Genomic DNA, 21,348 nt, shown 5'->3' with positions numbered 1-21,348 from the left:
GGAGTTACATTGTGTTGTTTAAGTGTTCCCTTTATTTTTTTGAGCAGTGTATTTCAAGGCCTACCTTCAAACTCAGTGCCTCTTTGCTTGACATCATGGGAAAATCAAAAGAAATCAGCCAAGACATCAGAAAAAAAAAATGTAGACCTCCACAAGTCTGGTTCATCCTTGGGAGCAATTTCCAAATGCCTGAAGGTACCGCGTTCATCTCTACAAACAATAGTACACAAGTATAAATACCATGGGACCACGCAGCCGTCATACCTCTCAGGAAGGAGACGCGTTCTGTCTCCTAGAGATGAACGTACTTTGGTGCGAAAAGTGCAAATAATCCCAGAACAACAGCAAAGGACCTTATGAATATGCTGGAGGAAACAGGTACAAAAGTATCTATATCCACAGTAAAACGAGTCCTATATTGACATAACCTGAAAGGCCGCTCAGCAAGGAAGAAGCCACTGCTCAAAAACCGCCATAAAAAGCAAGACCGGTTTGCAACTGCACATGGGGACAAAGATTGTACCTTTTGGAGAAATGTCCTCTCATCTGATGAAACAAAAATAGTGTTTTTGCTTCCAGCAAGCAAACTAATAAGTCACAAGTATGTCGGATAATAGCCCACTGATAGCACGACGGTTTACCCGTGTGTCGCCAATAGCTAAAGAGAAAGTGTTACAGCTCCTTCCCCCACTAAGACTCCTGTGGATGGGAAAGAGATTGTAATTCTCCTTGTGCATGCCTTCTCGTTTCCCATTGTCTAGGAAGTCTATTGGTGGTGGGGTAGGTTTCTCAAAAGCAACTGAAATCACAAAAACTGTCTGGACGCTTCTATAACATGCCATTTACATGGAAAATAGAAATGTTACATTCTTCACACAAATCCATTAATGTTAATATGAGAGAAGCGCCAGATCTCAAATTAGGATTCAGCCCTTCATAAATAGCCACTAATATATATGTATATACAGCAGTGATGAACACCAATGAAATACTAATCATAACCCAATAGGAAGAGGAAGGAACACATGCATAACTGTGACAGAAATTGACACAAAGTGTGACTGAATCTCTTTTTAATAAAATAGAAAATTCATACGTTTTTGTTTTTCCATTACATTTAAGAAAGAAAAAAAATGCTTAAGAATATTGTGACACGCTCAGCTGTTCAGTGGTTGATCTGGAGTGAGAAAAGAGCCAGCAAACACAAGGAAAACGAGTACATACATGTATATGTACATACACATACATTATGAATGCAACAAAAAAAAAGAATTTTGTACACAAATTGTGCCACTGGTAAAATGTACTGGCCGTTGAATCATTCTATTTAAATCAGGCCGATGGACAGAAAGAGAAAAAGACGCACTAACGCAAATCTCCAAAAGAAATATTAAATCGGCTTGCTGAAACATAACTTAAATGTACAAAGAAAAAGCGTCATTACCCAGCAGAGTTTTACATTTGGTAGTGAAATGACTTGGTGAATTCAGAAAAGAGCCCAGCTACTGAAATACACCCACCCTAGTCATGGAAAGTAAACTGTCAAATATTTGAATATATAAAAACAACATTAGGTTCTGCCAAACAAATCCAACATTGCATGGACCGTATCATTCATATGGATACTCCGAACAAAACTAGTTTTATTTCTTAGAGGATAAGAATTCCTACTGTTAAAAGAAAGATAACAGGGGTCGAAGTGGACTTATTGCTTTTATAAATGGCTTTATAAAGGGTTAGAATTATTGAGGGAAGAGAGCAGAATAAACCTAGGTCATTTCACCACCGCGTGAAAGTAAAAAGCCTTCTGGACAGTGCAGTAACGATCTAGCAACATACACCATAGTACAATCATGTGTTACTCTGCAAACCAGAGTTAAATATGAAGAAGATTTAGCTAGGAGACCCTGGTGTTTCCGGGTCCACAGAGTTTGTTTGTTTCGTTCAAAATTGTTGAATTTTCTACGAGCAGTTGCTTCACAGCCCAAAGACCGTAGCGAGAAGCAACGTCCCACTAAAAACAATACTTGCCATGATGATGCCAATTAAACTGTGCTGTGCGTTAATAGCGCCAGTCCGTTAAGCGTTGCAGGACTTGCATTTCCACCCTTTTTTTTTTTTACATATTGACATTTTGTAACCTGAGGAGAAAACCTCTACCATCAACATGGATGAGAAAAATTGTATAAAACAAATGCCATGTTATTTGCATTGTTGTGCCTTTTGAACCAATTGGAGCAGAAAATAAAACACTTCACTTTGAAATCCAAAGTGAACTTTGCACTGTGTACTAGGAAACATAATATTGCAATTAAAATGACACATTGCACAAATAGTTAACTCAACTTCGAATGCCAAATGTTTTTGCTTGTATTATATATATATATATTTTTTTACAATGGACCATAGTCACGTCATAATGAGAGCTTATTTGAAGGGCCCTGTGTTTTGCAAAAACGTGACACGCTTGGATTTTTAGCCTTTTATTTGAAGCTTTAACATCAAACTGTCCACTTTTTCTTTTTATATGTCAGATGATCCAGCATCATCCTCAGACAATAGCTTTCATTTTTGGTGCAATTATCATTTCTGGATAAGGCTTCAAATACAGGTTCAAATCTCGCTATGACACATGAGTGCGCAAAACATAGGGCCTTATCATTTGGTCAATGTGGTTCTAACTTGTGTTCCAAAGTAATGGTCAAGGTTCGGGCACTGCATTCAAGTAAAACATTATTAATGCTTTAGAAGTTAGGTCCCACTTTACAATAAGTGTCCCCAATGACCATCCATGGTAGTTACATAGGCAGGTACAATGTTATTGCCGTGCAGGCCTATGTACTGTATTGTTTGAGTACTTCCAAAAGTCAGGCTTGTTTGCAGTTGTTTAAAAATCGTAATATTTGTAATTACACAAACGCAAATAAATTGTGGCTAAACCTCTCGTGCAAATTATTTGAGAGATACTTGTAAATACTTTGAAATTGAGAACGTCACTAACCATGTGTACCCACAGTAATTTATTACACTGTTTTTGTAAGTGCTAAACTATTAGGGACACTTATTGTAAAGTTAGACCAGAAATCATATACAATCGAAAATACAAATAAAAAGGTTTAAGGATTTAACTATATATCCATATCCCTCCTTCACTATTTTATAAATTCATGATAAAAAAAAAAAAAAAAGTTAGGTTTTCATCCAATTTGTTTTTTTCATAGATACTGATCCTTCAATCACCTAACCCATCCACCTTAAACCACAAACACAGACTAAAAACGGCAGTCTCCCCCTATAACGCTCATTGACATCATCCCAACGTTCTTCCGACACTCACCATCAAATTATCACAACCACCTTCTCTTCTCCTCCCCCCCGGTTCTGATTCTCCTCTCCAGATCTACAGGTCCTTCTTGGTCTGGCTCTGGTCTGTTCTAGAGGGTTCTCTTTGGTCTGGGCAGAGTAGCTGAAGCATGTCCCGCAGGGCCTGCCTGATCTGACCTCCATACTTGTGGGAACTCTAAGAGAGACAGAACAAATCAGCAAGAGAAAGACTAGTCCCAAGAATTGTCTGCTTAGCCAAAATATGTATCCCGTTAATCAACCTCAAAACAAATATTCTCAATTAGCTTAGGAAATGAATAAACGAGGGCATCGTTTAGGTTTGGACATGTGGTGCGAAGATCCTCCCTGTGGACCGATCAGTGGTACTCACAGTCTGTGAGCAGGAGTGTTTGCAGGAGATGTGAAAGTTCATCATGTTCTCTCCCATGATGGTGTAGGACACCCCGTAACCATCGTCCGCCACCTAGGAAAGACAAGTACATACTTCGCTCTCTTGAAGCACAGCTCTGCACCACAACACAGCTACAGTATACCGGTCTATTACCATGGAGTAGGTTGGCATATGCTATAACATGCCTTGCGCATGGAGGCTTCTGCACGGAACACAATCTTTTTCCAAGTTGAGATGATATGCTCGTTGACAAATGATGTTCTTATGTTGGAAGCATTCTGTTATTCCACCAAGTTATGCAATTAAAAGGTGTTTGGGGACGAAGATAGAGACCGAGAGGTACTGACCGGGCCAAAGCCTCCGCCACAGGAGACGTACTCTGGGTGGTTGACCATGTCAAACAGCTCCACCTGCTGGACAGGAGTCTGACTGGTAGAGAGATGCCATGGCTCGGACAGCACCTGGAACAACACAGGCAGGGATAGTGTTGTTACTCCACTAAGCTAGACACGTCACCACAGAGATGATCAAATATGGCTGATGTTATAATTAAGTAATAAGGCTTGAGGAGGCGTGGTATATACCACGGCTAAGGGCTGTTCTTAGGCACAATGCAAACCCTGAGGTGCCTTATTGCTATTATAAAACTGGTTGGTTTCCAACATAAATATAACAGGTAACAAGTATTTTTGGGTCATACCTGTGGTATATTGTCCGTTATACACACTGCTGAAATGCTGTTTAAGCCTATCAGCATCCAGGAACCACACTACCCGGTTTATAATACTGTACATAAAACAACGTTGTTGTAACGAAGGCGGTTGCACAAAAGGTGTTTCTGACTACTACCAAATTAATATGTCAGCGCAGATCTTTCTGATTATAATACATACCAGTGGTTTTCCGGAACTATTTACTTAAAAAAAGACTAGCTTCTTATTTTTTTATAATATAATATATATATAATGGATAGAATTATTATATAAAAATTAATTATTTATTTGTGTAAGACAGAACTGCTTTAAAAAAAAGAACAGAGCCACGAGTCAATCGTATGGAATCAACATTTTATTACAGAAAAGCAAGACGCCAAAAAAACACACCTCTTTCAGGAAGGGAGAGTCCACCCCAAGGTATTTGGAGACCACATAGAGACAGAAGAGGTGCCTGTCGATGCCGGCGCCAGTCATGGCATGTTTGTACAGGTTCTGGTGCTTCTCTGAGGCTTGGCGGAGAAGTCTCCTGCACACCTCTACCCCCTGGTGGACATTAGAGGGGGGAGAGCGAGGGGGAGAGCGAGCGGGACAGAGAGAGAAAAGGGTAAAGAGAGCGAGAGAGATGAGGGAGAGCAATAGGGTACGTTTTATGAGAAAGTATTCAGAGTAAGATCACATGCTCCCTACCTCTCCTCCCTCCAGGGCTTTGATGAAGGCACAGCTTTCATTGGAGCAGGAGCGCACAGTCTCTGTCCGGCCCTCCCTAAACAGACGGGTCATGGAGGCCTCGTAGGTCAGACAGAACATGCCCCTGTCCTGAGAGGGGAGTGGGGGAGAAGTATGGGGTTAGAGATTGTAAGGAGGCAACAGAATTGATCATGTTTGAGCAATGATCCTGACGTTTTGGGGGGTTTTGTTTTGTGCTCAATTACTTTGGTTTACATCCAATGTTAAATTTGATTGACCGATTGTTGCTACATTGAAGCCGTACTAAGCTACATAGTGCATGGGTCACCCCCCCCACCACCCACAAAAAAGTAAACAAGTGTGTGTGTAGGTGTATAAATGTTCCTGTCCACTTTGAGCTGTCCCCTCACCCTGTAGTAGGCCAGCTGAAGGGCCAGCTGGATGTAGGCGTCAGGACTGATGCGGCACTTCTTGATCATGCCCTTGCCAAAGTCCCGGAAAGAGAAGACGTGGAAGTCCACATCGTCGGCCAGCGCCTGGGCCACCGCCAGAGACTGGGAGATCTGCTCCTGACACTGGGACAGAGAGAGGAGGGGAATAGGCAACACTGGATCTTAAGACCACTGGGTGTAAAATGAAGAGTTTAGCGCATGGCCATTGAGATGTACATGTTTATACACTGATGGGAAGATCACTTGTGTTCTCATTGGAATGACACATTCGCTTGATGCGTTATGAAATGAACGATTAAAAACATGGGTATTACAATGTCCAGAAAATATACCTATAGGCAATGAGAGATTTTCAAATGAGGTGAATGGATAATTAAATGAAGAGAACGGATAACTCAAATAATAGACAGATAAATGGATGGATGAATAAATGAAAGGAAGGATGGATGGGTGGTTCACCTCTGGGGTGATGTCCCAGCTCAGTCTCTGAGGTCGGGGTAGAGAGGCATCCACCTCTCCCTTACAATGGCCCTCTTCATTGTACCCCAGCTGGAAACTGTCTGTGGCCAACACATACTTAAAACAGACAGACAATTAGCTGAGAAAAATACATGAATTCACTTATTTACTCAGTACAGGTTATTTATATATATATCCGTTAAAATCAACTCTGGACCTCGAAGCCAGTTCCACTGCATTTCTTTGATTGTTTCCCTCTAATCAGGGACTGATTTAGACCTGGGACACCAGGTGTGTGCAATTAATTATCAGGTAAAACAGAAAACCAGCAGGCTCTGGACCTCGTAGAGTAAGACTTGAGTACCCCTGGTATATACATTGTACATACATTTGGAATATATTTATACATAATTAAAAATAAATAAAAAAATCTTACCCTAAGGAGGTCTGCTAATTTTTCTGTATATTCATATATTTATACAGTGCCATCGGAAAGTATTCAGACCCCTTAACTTTTTCCACGTTGTCACATTACAGCCTTATTCTGAAATTGATTAAATCAAGTTTTTCCTGAGCAATCTACACACAATATCCAATAATGGCAAAGCAATAACAGGTTAAACATTTTTTTTGCAAATGTATATTTTTTTTAAAAAACATACCTTATTTACTTAAGTATTCAGACCCTTTGCTATGAGACTCGACATTGACCTCAGGTGCATCCTGTTTCCATTGATCATCCTTGAGATGTTTCTACAAGTTAATTGGAGTCCACCTGTGGTAAATTCAATTGAATGGACATGATTTGGAAAGGCACACACCTGTCTAGATAAGGTCGCACAGTTGACAGTGCATGCCAGAGCAACAACAATCCATGAGGTCGAAGGAAATGTCTGTAGAGCACCGAGACAGGATTGTGTTGAGGCACAAATCTGGGGAAGGGTACCAAAACATTTCTGCAACATTGAAGGTCCCAAGAACATCACTCTTAAATGGAAGAAGTTTGGAACCACTAAGATGCCTCCTAGAGCTGGTCGCCCTGCCAAAATGAGCAATCGGGGAAGGGCCTTGGTCAGTGAGGTGACCAAGAATTCGATGGTCACTCTGACAGAGCTCCAGAGTTCCTCTGTGGAGATGGGAGAAACATCCAAAAGGACAACCAGCACTCCACCAATCAGGTCTATATGGTAGAGCGGCAAGACGGAAGCCACTCCTCAGTAAAAGGCACATGACAGCCCGCTTGGAGTTTGCCAAAAGGCGCCTAAAGACTCTCAGACCATGAGACACAAGATTCTCTGGTCTGATGAAACCAAGATTGAACTCTTTGGCCTGAATGCCAAGCACCATGTTTGGAGGAAACCTGGCACCATCCGCACGGTGAAGCATGGTGGTGGCGTCATCATGCTGTGAGGATGTTTTTCAGCGGCAGGGACTGGGAGACTAATCAGGTTTGAGGCAAAGAAGAACTGAGCAAAGGCACAGAGAGATCCTTGATAAAAAATCTGCTCCAGAGCGCTCAGGACCTCAGACTGGGTCGAAGGTTCATCTTCCAACAGGACAATGAACCTAAGCACACAACCAAGACAACGCAGGAGTGGCTTCGGGACAAGTCTCTGAATGTCCTTGAGTGGTCCAGCCAGAACCCGGACTTGAAACCGATCGAACATCTCTGGAGAGACTTTAAAATAGCTGTGCAGCAATGCTCCCCATTCAACCTGACAGAGCTTGAGAGGATCTGCAGAGAAGAATGAGAGAAACTCCCCAAATACAGGTATGACAAGCTTGTAGAGCCCCACCCAAAATTACTCGAGGCTGTAATTGCTGCCAAAGGAGCTTCAACAAAGTACTGAGTAAAGGGTCTGAATACTTACGTAAATGTGATATTTTACTTTTTTATGTGTAATAAATTGGCAACATTTTCTAAAAACCTGTTTTTGCTTTGTCGTTATGGGGTATTTAGTGTACATTGCGGACGGGAAAAAAATATTGAATCAATTTTAGAATAAGGCTATAACGTAACAAAATGTGGAAAAAGACAAGGGGGTCTGAATACTTTCCAAAGGCACTGTATGTTATGTCTTACCTCCCATAAGTGTGCTACCACCGGTGCATCGGCCCATGAGTGCTCAGCATTCAGACCGATCTTCCCATTTTTATAGATCACAACGGAGAATGACTTGTCAAACCACCTGGCGAAAAGAAACGACAGTGTGCACAACTTTGATAACCGGCGCCAACTCCGACAAGGGTAGAACCATGGGAGTGATTGAGGAGGATAGACCTTATTTCATTGGGGTATTAAAGGAAAAGAATGAATGAAACAGGCTGTGGCAAGTGTGGTTGGAAATAAGCTTTATTTATTTTATCTTTTATTTTTTTAAAGGTAACCATGTCGTAATGTCGTGACAACCATTAGTCTGGATGACTTACCTGTCGTAACACTTCCCGTGGAGCAGGGACTTCGCGTAACGGTCCAGACTAGCAGCTGGGTCTTCTCCCATCATGCCTTGCTCGTCATCGTCCAAGGTCACAAAGAACGCTGCTTTCTCGATGCAGTCGAGTGACCGCTTGTTCACGCCCAAGCTGAAGTATTCCTTCCTGGCCTTGGCCCAGGGAATTCTGAGAAACAAAATGTATTGCTTAGGAGGACAGGTACAGCCAGGCACAAAGACCTGAGTCATGTTCAGTAGGTGGAAAACATTTCTAGACGGAGTGAAACTGAGAGGTACTACCAGAACACAGATTTGTCATTTTCCGGTTTTGCTACGGTGTTCCCAACTGAACACAACCCAGATATTTTCCATTGGGGATTTTTTTGAGCCCCTGCTATCAATCAGATGACTGTATATTTTTACCAAAACATCCATGACTCACCTGTCTCCAGCTGTCAGGGCCCCGAGCTTCTCCTCTCCCGGGGAGGGGGGCGACGGGTCATCCAGGATCCTCTGGAGCTGCGACTCGATCTCGCGTGGTGACAGCGGCCGGCTAGATGAGTACATCCTCAGACGGAAGTAGCGCCCCCGGTGGTACACCGCCACATAGTCACTGTCCTGCCAGTGCTGCACCGTGTCTACACAACAGTAAGAGGGAGAGAGAGAGAGAAGGGAGAGAGTTAAATATGGTACAGATGCCTTGGAGCAGATGGACAGGGGCAGAGGGTACAGAAAGGGAGGGAGACTGACAGCCTACAGAGGAAGGAGAGTGACTGACTAGAAACTACAGGACCAGCTGCAGACAAGAGAGTTTTCAACATTACCACCATGTAACCATAATACAGGACCTATATTGATATCAGTAATGCCAATGTCAAAAGCGCCACTTGCCCACAGTGTTTGCTGGCTGGAAAATAAGATTGACGACATGGGGAACAAAATTGCCAGAGTAAGGGACATGTCAATATTTTATAGTCACGACAAAGCAATGATACAGGCCTCAAATGCTGGTCATTGGAGGGCGCTTACATCTGCAAGTTCTTAAAGTAGTTTCAGCTCAAATCAATAGAAAGATTTGGTTTGAGAGTGTGTATTTAGCGAAGGGAAATTAAGTGGTACCAAACCGTCCAGTAGCAAATAATTCCCACCATGAATTAAAGTCTTTAAAGTACATTACCAGTCAAAACTTGACACACCTACTCATTCAAGGGTTTTTATTTATTTTTACTATTTTCTACATTGTAGGATAATAGTGAAGACATCAAAACTCTGAAATAACACATATGAAATGTAGTAACCAACAAAGTGTGAAACAAATCAAAATATAATTTAGATTTTAGATTCTTCAAAGTAGCCACCCTTTGCCTTAATGACAAATTGCATTCTCTCAACCAGCTTCATGAGGTAGTCACCTGGAATGCATTTAAATTAACAGGTGTGCCTTGTTAAAAGTTTATTTGTAGAATTTCTTTCCTTCTTAATGCGTTTGAGCCAATCGGTTGTGTTGTGACAGGGTAGGGGTGGTATACAGAAGACAGCCCTATTTAGTAAAAGACAAAGTCCATGATCTATGATGAAACTGGCTCTCATGAAGACCGCCACAGGAAAGGAAGACCCAGAGTTACCTCTGCTGCAGAGGATAAGTTCATTAGAGTTATCCGCCTCAGCGAATCGGCAATTAACTGCACCTCAGATTGCAGCCCAATTAAATGCTTCACAGAGTTCAAGTAACAGACACATCTCAACATCAACTGAGTGAATCAGGCCTTCATGGTCGAATTGCTGCAAAGAAACCACTACTAAAGGACATCAATAATAAGAAGAGACTTGCTTGGGCCAAGAAACACGAGCATTGGACATTAGATCGGTGGAAATCTTTCCTTTGGTCTGATGAGTCCAAATTTGAGATTGTTGGTTACATACACAGAGAGATGCAGAGTAGGTGAACGGATGATCTCCGCAGGAGGAGGTGTGATGGTGCTTTGCTGGTGACAATTTTAGTGATTTATTTAGAATTCAAGGCACACTTAACCAGCATGGCCACCACAGCATTCTGCAGCGATACACCAACCCATCTGGTTTGCACTTAGTGGGACTATCATTTGTTTTTCAACAGGACAATGACCCAAAATACACCTCCAGCCTGTGTAACGGCTATTTGACCAAGAAGACGAGTGATGAAGTGCTGCATCAGATGACCTGGCCTCCACAATCACCCGACCTCAACCCATTTGAGATGGTTTGGGATGAGTTGGACCACAGAGTGAAGGAAAACAGCCAACAGGTGCTCAGCATATATGGGAACTCCTTCAAGACTGTTGGAAAACCATTCCAGGTGACTACCTCATGAAGCTGATTGAGAGAATGCCAAGAGTGTGCAAAGCTGTCAAAGGCAAAGGGTGGTTACTTTGAAGAATCTAAAATCTAAACTATATTATGATTTGTTTAACACTATTTTGGTTACTACATGATTCCATATGTGTTATTTCATAGTTTTGATGTCTTCACTTCTATTCTACAATGTAGAAAAGAGTAAAAATAAAGAAAAACCATTGAATGAGTAGGTGTGTCCAAACTTGACTGGTACTGTATATCCAAGTGATTTGTTGATAACTTTTAAAATGTTTCACTACAACAAATTGGGGAGCAATTCCTAGTCAAGTGCTGCAACACCTAGTGAAGAACACTATAAAAACAGGCTATATATTGTAATTGTCAACATAAACCAAGCAGGTGGGGAATTATAAAATACTGGACCGATTTATAAAACAAGGGCTCCTGTTTGTAATCGAACAAGGGCTCCTGTTTGTAATCGGGCAAGGGCGTGGTGGTCACCGCGGGGACTTTGCAGAGGGATGTCACAACACATGGGAGATACAAGGACAGGGATACTACGTGTGTCCCAAATGGCACCTTGTTCCCCGTGGACCCTGGTCAAAAGTGGTGCACTATATAGGGAAAAGGGTGCCATAGGAGACGCATCCTACATGTATTGAGGAAGTGTTAATACCTGTGATCGTCCCGGGGATTCGACAAGAGTCAAACATCCTCTCAAACTGATAGGAACAGCAAGGGACCGAAGACATCAAAAACCACTGAGCGATAGAGGAACCGGGGGAAAAAAAACAAAGAAATATGGGGGAGGATAGAGGAGAGGACACAATGGGACGACAGACGAAAAAAACAAGGGACCAAGTGAAAGGGAAAAGAGGAGGAACAACAGAACAGGTGGGAATAGTGAAAAGGAAAGAGGTGAACGAAAACAAATATAAAGTGGATAGATACAAGAGAAGTCCGTTAGAGGCAAGCCCTTTCCAGAGTGACGGCACAGACAACAGACTAGGAAACAGGACGGATGAGAGACAGTGAAAGATGACAGAGCAGTTGTGTGGCGGACATTTTGTGACTGTGTGAAGTACAAACACCCCTCTCTTCACGAAATGGACAGTGAGACCATACACACATTACTGCAAATGTCCAGTCAGTTATGGTACAGTATGGCAACCCTCTCCAAATAACCGTTCCTCCATGACGAAAGGGGGGCTTTAGTAAAAAAGTTTGGAAAGCACCGTCTTATTTGAATGGCTACTGATATTTACTGCACATTTGTACGGTAAAACCTATAGATCTGTGTTAATGTGTGCTTTGAATGAGAGGCATGTATTGTATTTTCCTTTGTACATATAGGTACTGTGTTCAGAAGTGTGTATTGTTGTAGATGACTCTACATGTGTGTTTACCGGTCTCCTCTCCAGGAGTGCGTGTGGTGTTGAACATCCTCTCACACTGAGCTGCACACAGAGGAATGACAGTGCCTGGAACACGACTCTGGGGAGGAACAGGAGGAGAGGGAGAGAGGGGGGGAGAGCAAGAGAGAGTTCAGAGAGCGAGAGTGCAGACCAGGGAGCGAGCGGGCGAGAGTTCAGACCAGGGAGCGAGCGGGCGAGAGTTCAGACCAGGGAGCGAGCGGGCGAGAGTTCAGACCAGGGAGCGAGCGGGCGAGAGTTCAGACCAGGGAGCGAGCGGGCGAGAGTTCAGACCAGGAGCCAGCGGGCGAGGGTTCAGACCAGGGAGCGAGCGGGCGAGAGTTCAGACCAGGGAGCGAGCGGGCGAGAGTTCAGACCAGGGAGCGAGCGGGCGAGAGTTCAGACCAGGGAGCGAGCGGGCGAGAGTTCAGACCAGGGAGCGAGCGGGCGAGAGTTCAGACCAGGGAGCGAGCGGGCGAGAGTTCAGACCAGGGAGCGAGCGGGCGAGAGTTCAGACCAGGGAGCGACCGGGCGAGAGTTCAGACCAGGGAGCGAGCGGGCGAGAGTTCAGACCAGGGAGCGAGCGGGCGAGAGTTCAGACCAGGGAGCGAGCGAGCGAGAGTTCAGACCAGGGAGCGAGCGAGCGAGAGTTCAGACCAGGGAGCGAGCGAGCGGCGAGAGTTCAGACCAGGGAGCGAGCGAGAGTTCAGACCAGGGAGCGAGCGAGAGTTCAGACCAGGGAGCGAGCGAGAGTTCAGACCAGGGAGCGAGCGAGAGTTCAGACCAGGGAGCGAGCGAGCGAGCGAGCGAGAGTTCAGACCAGGGAGCGAGCGAGCGAGCGAGAGTTCAGACCAGGGAGCGAGCGAGCGAGCGAGAGTTCAGACCAGGGAGCGAGCGAGCGAGCGAGAGTTCAGACCAGGGAGCGAGCGAGCGAGAGTTCAGACCAGGGAGCGAGCGAGAGTTCAGACCAGGGAGCGAGCGAGAGTTCAGACCAGGGAGCGAGCGAGCGAGCGAGAGTTCAGACCAGGGAGCGAGCGAGCGAGCGAGAGTTCAGACCAGGGAGCGAGCGAGCGAGAGTTCAGACCAGGGAGCGAGCGAGCGAGCGAGAGTTCAGACCAGGGAGCGAGCGAGAGTTCAGACCAGGGAGCGAGCGAGAGAGAGTTCAGACCAGGGAGCGAGCGAGAGAGTTCAGACCAGGGAGCGAGCGAGAGTTCAGACCAGAGAGCGAGCGAGCGAGCGAGAGTTCAGACCAGGGAGCGTGCGAGCGAGCGAGAGTTCAGACCAGGGAGCGAGCGAGCGAGAGTTCAGACCAGGGAGCGAGCGAGCGAGCGAGAGTTCAGACCAGGGAGCGAGCGAGAGTTCAGACCAGGGAGCGAGCGAGAGTTCAGACCAGGGAGCGAGCGAGCGAGAGTTCAGACCAGGGAGCGAGCGAGAGTTCAGACCAGGGAGCGAGCGAGCGAGCGAGAGTTCAGACCAGGGAGCGAGCGAGCGAGCGAGAGTTCAGACCAGGGAGCGAGCGAGCGAGCGAGAGTTCAGACCAGGGAGCGAGCGAGCGAGCGAGAGTTCAGACCAGGGAGCGAGCGAGCGAGAGTTCAGACCAGGGAGCGAGCGAGCGAGAGTTCAGACCAGGGAGCGAGCGAGCGAGAGTTCAGACCAGGGAGCGAGCGAGCGAGAGTTCAGACCAGGGAGCGAGCGAGCGAGCGAGAGTTCAGACCAGGGAGCGAGCGAGCGAGAGTTCAGACCAGGGAGCGAGCGAGCGAGAGTTCAGACCAGGGAGCGAGCGAGCGAGTTCAGACCAGGGAGCGAGCGAGCGAGAGTTCAGACCAGGGGAGCCAGCGAGCGAGCGAGAGAGTTCAGACCAGGGGGAGCAGCGAGCGAGCGAGCGAGAGTTCAGACCAGGAGCGAGCGAGCGAGCGAGCGAGAGTTCAGACCAGGGAGCGAGCGAGAGTTCAGACCAGGGAGCGAGCGAGCGAGAGTTCAGACCAGGGAGCGAGCGAGCGAGCGAGAGTTCAGACCAGGGAGCGAGCGAGCGAGCGAGAGTTCAGACCAGGGAGCGAGCGAGCGAGCGAGAGTTCAGACCAGGGAGCGAGCGAGCGAGCGAGAGTTCAGACCAGGGAGCGAGCGAGCGAGCGAGAGTTCAGACCAGGGAGCGAGCGAGCGAGCGAGAGTTCAGACCAGGGAGCGAGCGAGCGAGAGTTCAGACCAGGGAGCGAGCGAGCGAGCGAGAGTTCAGACCAGGAGCGAGCGAGCGAGAGAGCAGACCAGGAGCGAGCGAGAGTTCAGACCAGGGAGCGAGCGAGCGAGAGTTCAGACCAGGGAGCGAGCGAGCGAGCGAGAGTTCAGACCAGGGAGCGAGCGAGCGAGAGTTCAGACCAGGGAGCGAGCGAGCGAGAGTTCAGACCAGGGAGCGAGCGAGCGAGAGTTCAGACCAGGGAGCGAGCGAGCGAGCGTTCAGACCAGGGAGCGAGCGAGCGAGAGTTCAGACCAGGGAGCGAGCGAGCGAGAGTTCAGACCAGGGAGCGAGCGAGCGAGAGTTCAGACCAGGGAGCGAGCGAGCGAGAGTTCAGACCAGGGAGCGAGCGAGCGAGAGTTCAGACCAGGGAGCGAGCGAGCGAGAATTCAGACCAGGGAGCGAGCGAGAGAGAGTTCAGACCAGGGAGCGAGCGAGAGAGAGTTCAGACCAGGGAGCGAGCGAGAGAGAGTTCAGACCAGGGAGCGAGAGAGAGAGAGTTCAGACCAGGGAGCGAGAGAGAGAGAGTTCAGACCAGGGAGCGAGAGAGAGCGAGAGTTCAGACCAGAGAGTGAGCTCAGACCAGAGGGAGAAGGACAGGAAAAGAAAAGAGAGAGAAAGGCCAAGGGAAGGTACAGAGTGTGGGGGTAGGGAGGAGAGATGGGGATGGTATGAGACCATGAGAGGGAATGGGTTTCAAACAAACTGGAAAATTAAACCAAAGGACACTTCAAACCTCTACACACAGAAGGAGCTAAAAAAACTGGATGGATGGATTGATGCAGCTTACACACATGAACATGGTCAGACCACACCAGCACACACTCAACATGTACACAGACAAACACACACGGAATGAGTTCATACTCAACACATCTCTCCTATTTCGGTACGTATTTTAAAGGAAATCGCAATAAAAACACCTCATTATGAAAACATGTCAACACCTTGGTACGGGCCCCTGCTCATATGTAAAATGAGTTCAGAGGACTTGTTGATTAGGGGTGTGCCGACATGGCTGTACTCGCATTCGTAATCTAATCCGGAAGTTGTCAGTTGATAGTCAGAACGGAAGAAACTGAAGTGTTTTAATATGCCTAAATAGATGTTGGCAAAAAACCTCCCTGCACGTTCTCACTGCAAAAACAACCCTGCAGATTAGGAGCAGGTGTGCGCGTGTCCTCAAGCTTGCGGCCACTCAGTCGGAATGGGCACTAACATTTCATATTTCCCCTACCCTTGCCCATCTGGTTAGATATTATGTACATTGATAGCGAGTGTCCTTCGCCATGGGATTTATCATAGTAGCGGGCCGCAGCAATCTAAATGACGCGAGTGGGCGGAGGAATACAGCTTCATTCTATCCAATCAGAGCAGCAGGATCAACATACAGCCCGCCCTTATCTTTACAGACAGGGAAACTAGCCCGTTGTTATTTAGACCACGCACGTGACTGACTCAAAGACAGTACAGTATGATTTAGAAACTCTGACTGACATGAGAAATATGCTTGCGGGAACTCCAAAAAGATATATATTCTGATTACGGATATTTAAAAAATATATATATATAAAAATACTCAGATCATAATCGTAAACCAGAAAATTGCCCATATACGTTACGATACCTCTTTTGTCCGACTACTCGGCACACCCCTAGTTTTGATGTCAAATAAAGCTTTCTGATTGGTGCACCAAACGTATCGTGATCACACAGCAGCCATCGAGGCAGTACTTTCATGAATTATACATGGAATTCACTGAACAACCCATGATGTTCAAAGGCCAATGGTATTTTCATGCATAGGGCTCAGACCTTTTCATTGGGCATCAAAATGGATGAAAACAGACAGAAATAATGAGGGCTATCTGGACTTCCCCCCAAAAAATATATATATTATAAAACGGTTTAAAACTTTTTTCATTGCGTGCCCTAATGAATACGGCCCAGGTTAAACTTCAGCCCCTATCACACGCTAATGGTGGAGGTTGACCGGTTGTTGAACTTACAGGCTTGAGCTCCTCTCTGTTGAGTTTCCTGCGGTACATGAGGAAGGCATGAAGGGTGTTGCCTGCTCTGGCAGCCTGGATGGGGGTGGGCGTCACATACAAGAAGTCCTGGGGAGAGAGAGTGCGTATGAGAGAGGGAGGAGGTGCCATTTTGACAACGCAGATCAGCATTGCTAAGTGGCAAACCAGAGAATACTATTAGTATGTGAAACGCCTTCCCCTTTTCCACGAAAGGTAGGCAATGATTTATTTGAGAGCTTTTCAAGTTTATCAAGTGCTTTTGGACTGTAGGGCCACTGTTATGCTCCCAAAATGTCACCCATAGAGAAATAGATATGTTGTTTAACCTTTCCATACGTGAATTCCAAATATCTCTAACGGTCACCCCCAGCGCGAGTTGTTTTATGTGCGTGATGTCAGAATGCACACTCTGTTCCAAAATGGGATTGTTACGCAACGGGACAGTTAACACGCGCTGCCTGCTAATTATCTATAGGCTGTGTTTCAACTTGTCAATTTCTAATTATTTTTCTAACAAGTTGTATTTTCTAACGACAGTTTGAATTTTGAGGGTTGTTTCGCCTCATTAATTCACATAGAAATAGCCCATTTCAGTGTTGCAGACAATTTATGATTGAGGCTTTACAGAGCCAGACAAAACTTCCCTCGTCGAGGAGAGCCCTTCCCCATTTCTTCCGCACATCAAGTATGCAGACATTTGCGAAGTCTTGCACGAACTGGCACATTTTCTGGCTGGCGCTCGCATGGCCTCCATTGTTTCTTTCCTTATAAATAAAAACTTTGGACATGTGTGTGTTCCTATCAAAGTAAGTGCCTTATTTTCTGTATATCGTGTTGTCGTGTCTACTGTAGCATGAAGTATGTATGTATGGAGCATAATGTTTCACAGTTTTATTCACATGTTTTCAAGTACTGGTGACAAATAATGCATTACGATAATTGCATAGATTCTAATGGACACCTATATGATGTGTGTAAAATACTTTTTGAAGGTTGTACTGGTTATAATGAGCTAATGCTAACCTATTTGCCAGCCATGTGTGGCGCCATGTTTGTTGACATTATACAATGCATTCTGGGTGTCACGTAAACTTCTGTCAGACCAAAGATGTTATAATGAGGTGAAGGAATGGTTCATTCATCTTTCGGGAACACTTCCGGAACTGAATGAAGGAAGTGAATGATCATAAACTACACACCCCTTCAACATGCATACTGCAAACAGACCAAACTCATCTAGTCTCCTCTTATCATCTTTGGTTGACGGGGAAAACAAACATGGCGGCGCACACAAACTACCCATCGCCGGATTACTTTTGATTTCTGGAAAGTGTTTTACAAAAAAATTTCAATCGATGTTAAGCTCAGACGTGATGAAGTATAAATAGTAATCGCTATTAGCTCATTCATATTGTGGTTTCCCGTCAGCTGAGAGTTCTCTAAATATGACCGCTTGTGTTACGTCAACATTTCCTCAGTTAGCGCTAGGACAAATGTAGCTTACATTTTCCAGTTTGGATGATTGTGTTATGCTGTTGCTACTTCTGTGAATGTCTGATCATTGCATCCAAAAATAAACTTGGCACATTCAGGACATAACTTTGTAAGGACTGTGTTTGTGCAAAAAATAATTCAGTGAAAAATCAGCGTGGCTAGCTCAAATGCTGACTGTTGCATCAATCGAAACAGGACGTTCTAAATAAACGTTCTAATCAAACCGGTTTGAGCGTACGATCCAGGGACCCCTGTAGAACGATCACACCCATTTGTCGGGTTGAAGGTTAAATGGACCAAACCACGGTCATCGTTCAAGTAGAATAGGGAATCGTGTTTGCTCTATTTGTTACATTTCTACCTGCAACGTTGTGAACGTTTCACCTCACTGAACACACCTCCGCTATTAGGAGACAGAACATGGGGAGTAGTCGATGATTTGTTGATACGTACCATGCCGTAGTAGTTGCTGTTGACCATGATAGGGCTCCGTCCTCTCAGGTAGATGTACTCCTCCCACCAGTCGCTCACCTAAAAGGGAACACACCCCCAGGGTCGTGTTCAGTCGACACAAAATGGACAACGGTAAGGTTGTCCCATCTGTCCCATCTGAAGTTGTCCCAATAAAAAATGGTTGTTTTCTTGATCCATGACTAAATGTTTTGTTACAAAGTGCCCTAATGAATACACCCCATAGAAATCCTCTGTGGCACAACCACGCAACATCCTGGCCAGGGGGCCACAGCCCTCACACACCCTCAGCACATCCATTACAATGAATAATTAAAAATGGCCTGCGACAAAGATCTACATTGTTCATGAGCATTCGACTATTAAAATAGGTCATTTCTACGTGTGCATAGCGCCTTTCTTTGTCTCACCTCCTGCTCTCTTAAAGCTCATTGGAGGAGAGGATCCAAGAATCCTCCAATAAGGAAGGCCAGAGGAAGCAAGGATTTGACGGCTCGTTACATTTTTGGACACAGCCACAGCCAAAGTCGACATATAAGGGGTTACTTACGTAGTTGGAAGCCCAGAGGGCCTTGAGTTTGAGGTACCACTGTAGCCGGTTCCCCAGGCTGCTCTCAAACTGGGTGGCCAGCGACGCCATGCGTTCAAACTCATCAGGGGTCGTCAGCGGCCGCACCGACTCCAGATACTGCAGAGAAACAGAGAGAGAAGAACAAACACACAGAACAATATTCTATTATATACATCATTGTGCAGTAGACACAGAACATTATCCCACATACAACAAAACAGAATACACAGAGGGAATCGAGCTAACGTGTGATGGAGGTACAATGGAGTGTCAGAGGTTCAGTAATACTGAGGGAGAGGCAAAGAGAGGTAGACAGAGAGAGAGATGTAGAAAGAGATGTAGAGAGAGAAGAGGTGTAGAGAGGTGTAGAAAGAGAAGAGGTGTAGAAAGAGAAGAGGTGTAGAAAGAGAAGAGGTGTAGAGAGAGGTGTATAGAGAGAAGTGTAGAGAGGTGTAGAGAGGTGTAGAGAGGTGTAGAGAGAGATGTAGAAAGAGATGTAGAGAGAGAGAGATGTAGAAAGAGAAGAGGTGTAGAGAGAGGTGTAGAAAGAGAAGAGGTGTAGAGAGAGGTGTAGAAAGAGAAGAGGTGTAGAGAGAAGTGTAGAGAGGTGTAGAGAGGTGTAGAGAGGTGTAGAGAGAGATGTAGAAAGAGATGTAGAGAGAGAGAGATGTAGAAAGATGTAGAGAGAGAAGAGGTAGAGAGAGGTGTAGAGAGAGGTGTATTTCCCTGTTGGGACAATAAAGATTGAATTGAAGAGCGTCTCACCCTCTTGACCGTGTCTTTGACGGCCGGCACGGGCTGGTTTGGCAGAGAGCCCTGGTAGCTGTAGAGGAGAGGCTGTCTGCCCGAGAAGATCCGCACCAGCGCCTGTAACACACACAAACAAAGTCAGCCCGAGTCCCGGATGGGGGCTAAATGCAGCTCTCCTACAACCACCTTGAAATACTACAGCTTTTAAATCTAACTAGCAGGGTGATTTCTTCCCAATCTATCCAATCACTTTTTACACTGATTGCAATGGAGGTAGAAAGATCATTTAGACCCCCCCCCAAACAATTTTAGAGGAGAGCTTGAAAGTAAGCATTTCATTGTACGATGTACACTACACCGTATTCTGTGCATATGACAAATCCAATGATGTGATGTTCAATTGTTGACGACTCCCCAGGAGTGGGTACACGGCAGGAGTCTCTACAGATGCACGGTGTACACACACACACACAGGAGAAGGTAATGAACAAGGGGCAGGGGGGATACTGACCACCCAGACTTTGGTTGTGTTGGACATCTTGCCGCGCTGCTCGAACATCCAGCGGTGGTAGGAGAGGAGCTGCTTCAGGCACATGCGCATGGTGAAGATGAGGGAGAACCAGAGCAGCGTGCTGAACAGCACCGCCGACACCACCGTCTGACACTGGGCACTCAGAGACTGACTGGGAGGGGTTCATTCCATTAGAGAATGAAAGAGTGTTAAAGGAGGGGGGGGGGAGGGAGAAAGAGAGAGAAGGATTTCAATGATTTGGTGAGAACATCTGAGAAAAGGGGGAAATATTTTACTTCAACACCCGTCTTTAAGCAATATTCGTAGACTTGTCTGTGCACGGTTGGTGACTGGTGCTAGCTACCTGACCGGTAGGTGCTCCTGGATCTTGGCGATGAGACCCATGGAGGGGTCAGAGCGCATGTACATGGTGGCCAGGATGGCGATGACCACAAACAGCCAGGAGGAGGGACTGGCCGGGTACACCCCCGTTATCACACCATTCTGTTGGGGAATTAGGGGGAAAAGAGATTGATCATTAAGGCACCCAACAGGAAGAAAACAAACTGAAAAGGGGAGGGACTTCATGGATAAGAAAAAAAGGTTTAAAAAAAAGACTTGAATCATTTTGGTTTTACGTGCCCTAATAAACGGCATACGTCACCCATTCAAAACCCAATCACCTTCCCAGCCCTGTCAACACGGCATATAATCCAACGAGAGGGTTGGATAATGCTCTTCACAGCTACTACCATGTACCTTGGCCTGGTTTTAAAAGCAAAAGCCCATAATCTCCCCAAGCGTATCTCCTGCACGAGTGACGGGACAGACAGAGATACAGCCAAAGTTAAGACCGGGGGAGAACAGAACAGGGATGAATGCGTGCCGGCATCGAGTTGGGACAAACACAGCGCGGGTGTGTGTTTACTAAGGAGGTCACCCGGAGGGCATGTTTACCGCAAACAGATTAGAGAAAGGTGACGCTGCTGGCTGTTCATATTCCAGCTCTCTACTGTTCAGCAGCACTGTGACGTTAAATGATACTGTTCAGCAGCACTGTGAC

The 21,348-nt window shown here is 45.8% G+C and overlaps 1 protein-coding gene and 1 long non-coding RNA gene across 3 annotated transcripts in view; one reads left to right on the top strand and one right to left on the bottom strand.

Annotated features, from left to right (window-relative positions):
• The first annotated feature begins 473 nt into the window (after positions 1-473).
• LOC121840670 lies at positions 474-2,014 on the top strand. The gene is made up of 2 exons (XR_006079791.1): positions 474-1,942; positions 1,973-2,014. It is a non-coding gene; the product is annotated as an uncharacterized LOC121840670 (long non-coding RNA).
• Positions 1,057-21,348, bottom strand: part of LOC112223751 (carnitine O-palmitoyltransferase 1, liver isoform) — a 38,954-nt gene continuing 18,662 nt past the window's right edge. The window contains exons 3-19 of one of the 2 annotated variants that reach the window (XM_042305306.1): positions 20,650-20,789; positions 20,286-20,457; positions 19,790-19,891; positions 19,004-19,141; positions 18,436-18,513; positions 16,468-16,575; positions 11,493-11,577; positions 8,925-9,120; positions 8,481-8,669; positions 8,134-8,239; positions 6,051-6,167; positions 5,550-5,714; positions 5,140-5,268; positions 4,840-4,995; positions 4,084-4,197; positions 3,716-3,808; positions 1,057-3,520 (exon numbers count right to left, since the gene is read on the bottom strand). In XM_042305306.1, coding sequence (XP_042161240.1) covers positions 3,401-3,520; positions 3,716-3,808; positions 4,084-4,197; positions 4,840-4,995; positions 5,140-5,268; positions 5,550-5,714; positions 6,051-6,167; positions 8,134-8,239; positions 8,481-8,669; positions 8,925-9,120; positions 11,493-11,577; positions 16,468-16,575; positions 18,436-18,513; positions 19,004-19,141; positions 19,790-19,891; positions 20,286-20,457; positions 20,650-20,789 — 2,208 coding nt within the window. In that variant the 3' untranslated portion in view covers positions 1,057-3,400. Of the gene's footprint in view, positions 3,521-3,715; positions 3,809-4,083; positions 4,198-4,839; positions 4,996-5,139; positions 5,269-5,549; positions 5,715-6,050; positions 6,168-8,133; positions 8,240-8,480; positions 8,670-8,924; positions 9,121-11,492; positions 11,578-12,222; positions 12,311-16,467; positions 16,576-18,435; positions 18,514-19,003; positions 19,142-19,789; positions 19,892-20,285; positions 20,458-20,649; positions 20,790-21,348 lie in introns of both variants that reach the window. The other variant, XM_042305305.1, reaches the window with a different exon arrangement.

Source organism: Oncorhynchus tshawytscha, linkage group LG24 (genome assembly GCF_018296145.1).
Source record: "Oncorhynchus tshawytscha isolate Ot180627B linkage group LG24, Otsh_v2.0, whole genome shotgun sequence".
Classification (NCBI taxonomy): domain Eukaryota; kingdom Metazoa; phylum Chordata; class Actinopteri; order Salmoniformes; family Salmonidae; genus Oncorhynchus; species Oncorhynchus tshawytscha.
This window is presented reverse-complemented; position numbering and strand designations above follow the sequence as displayed.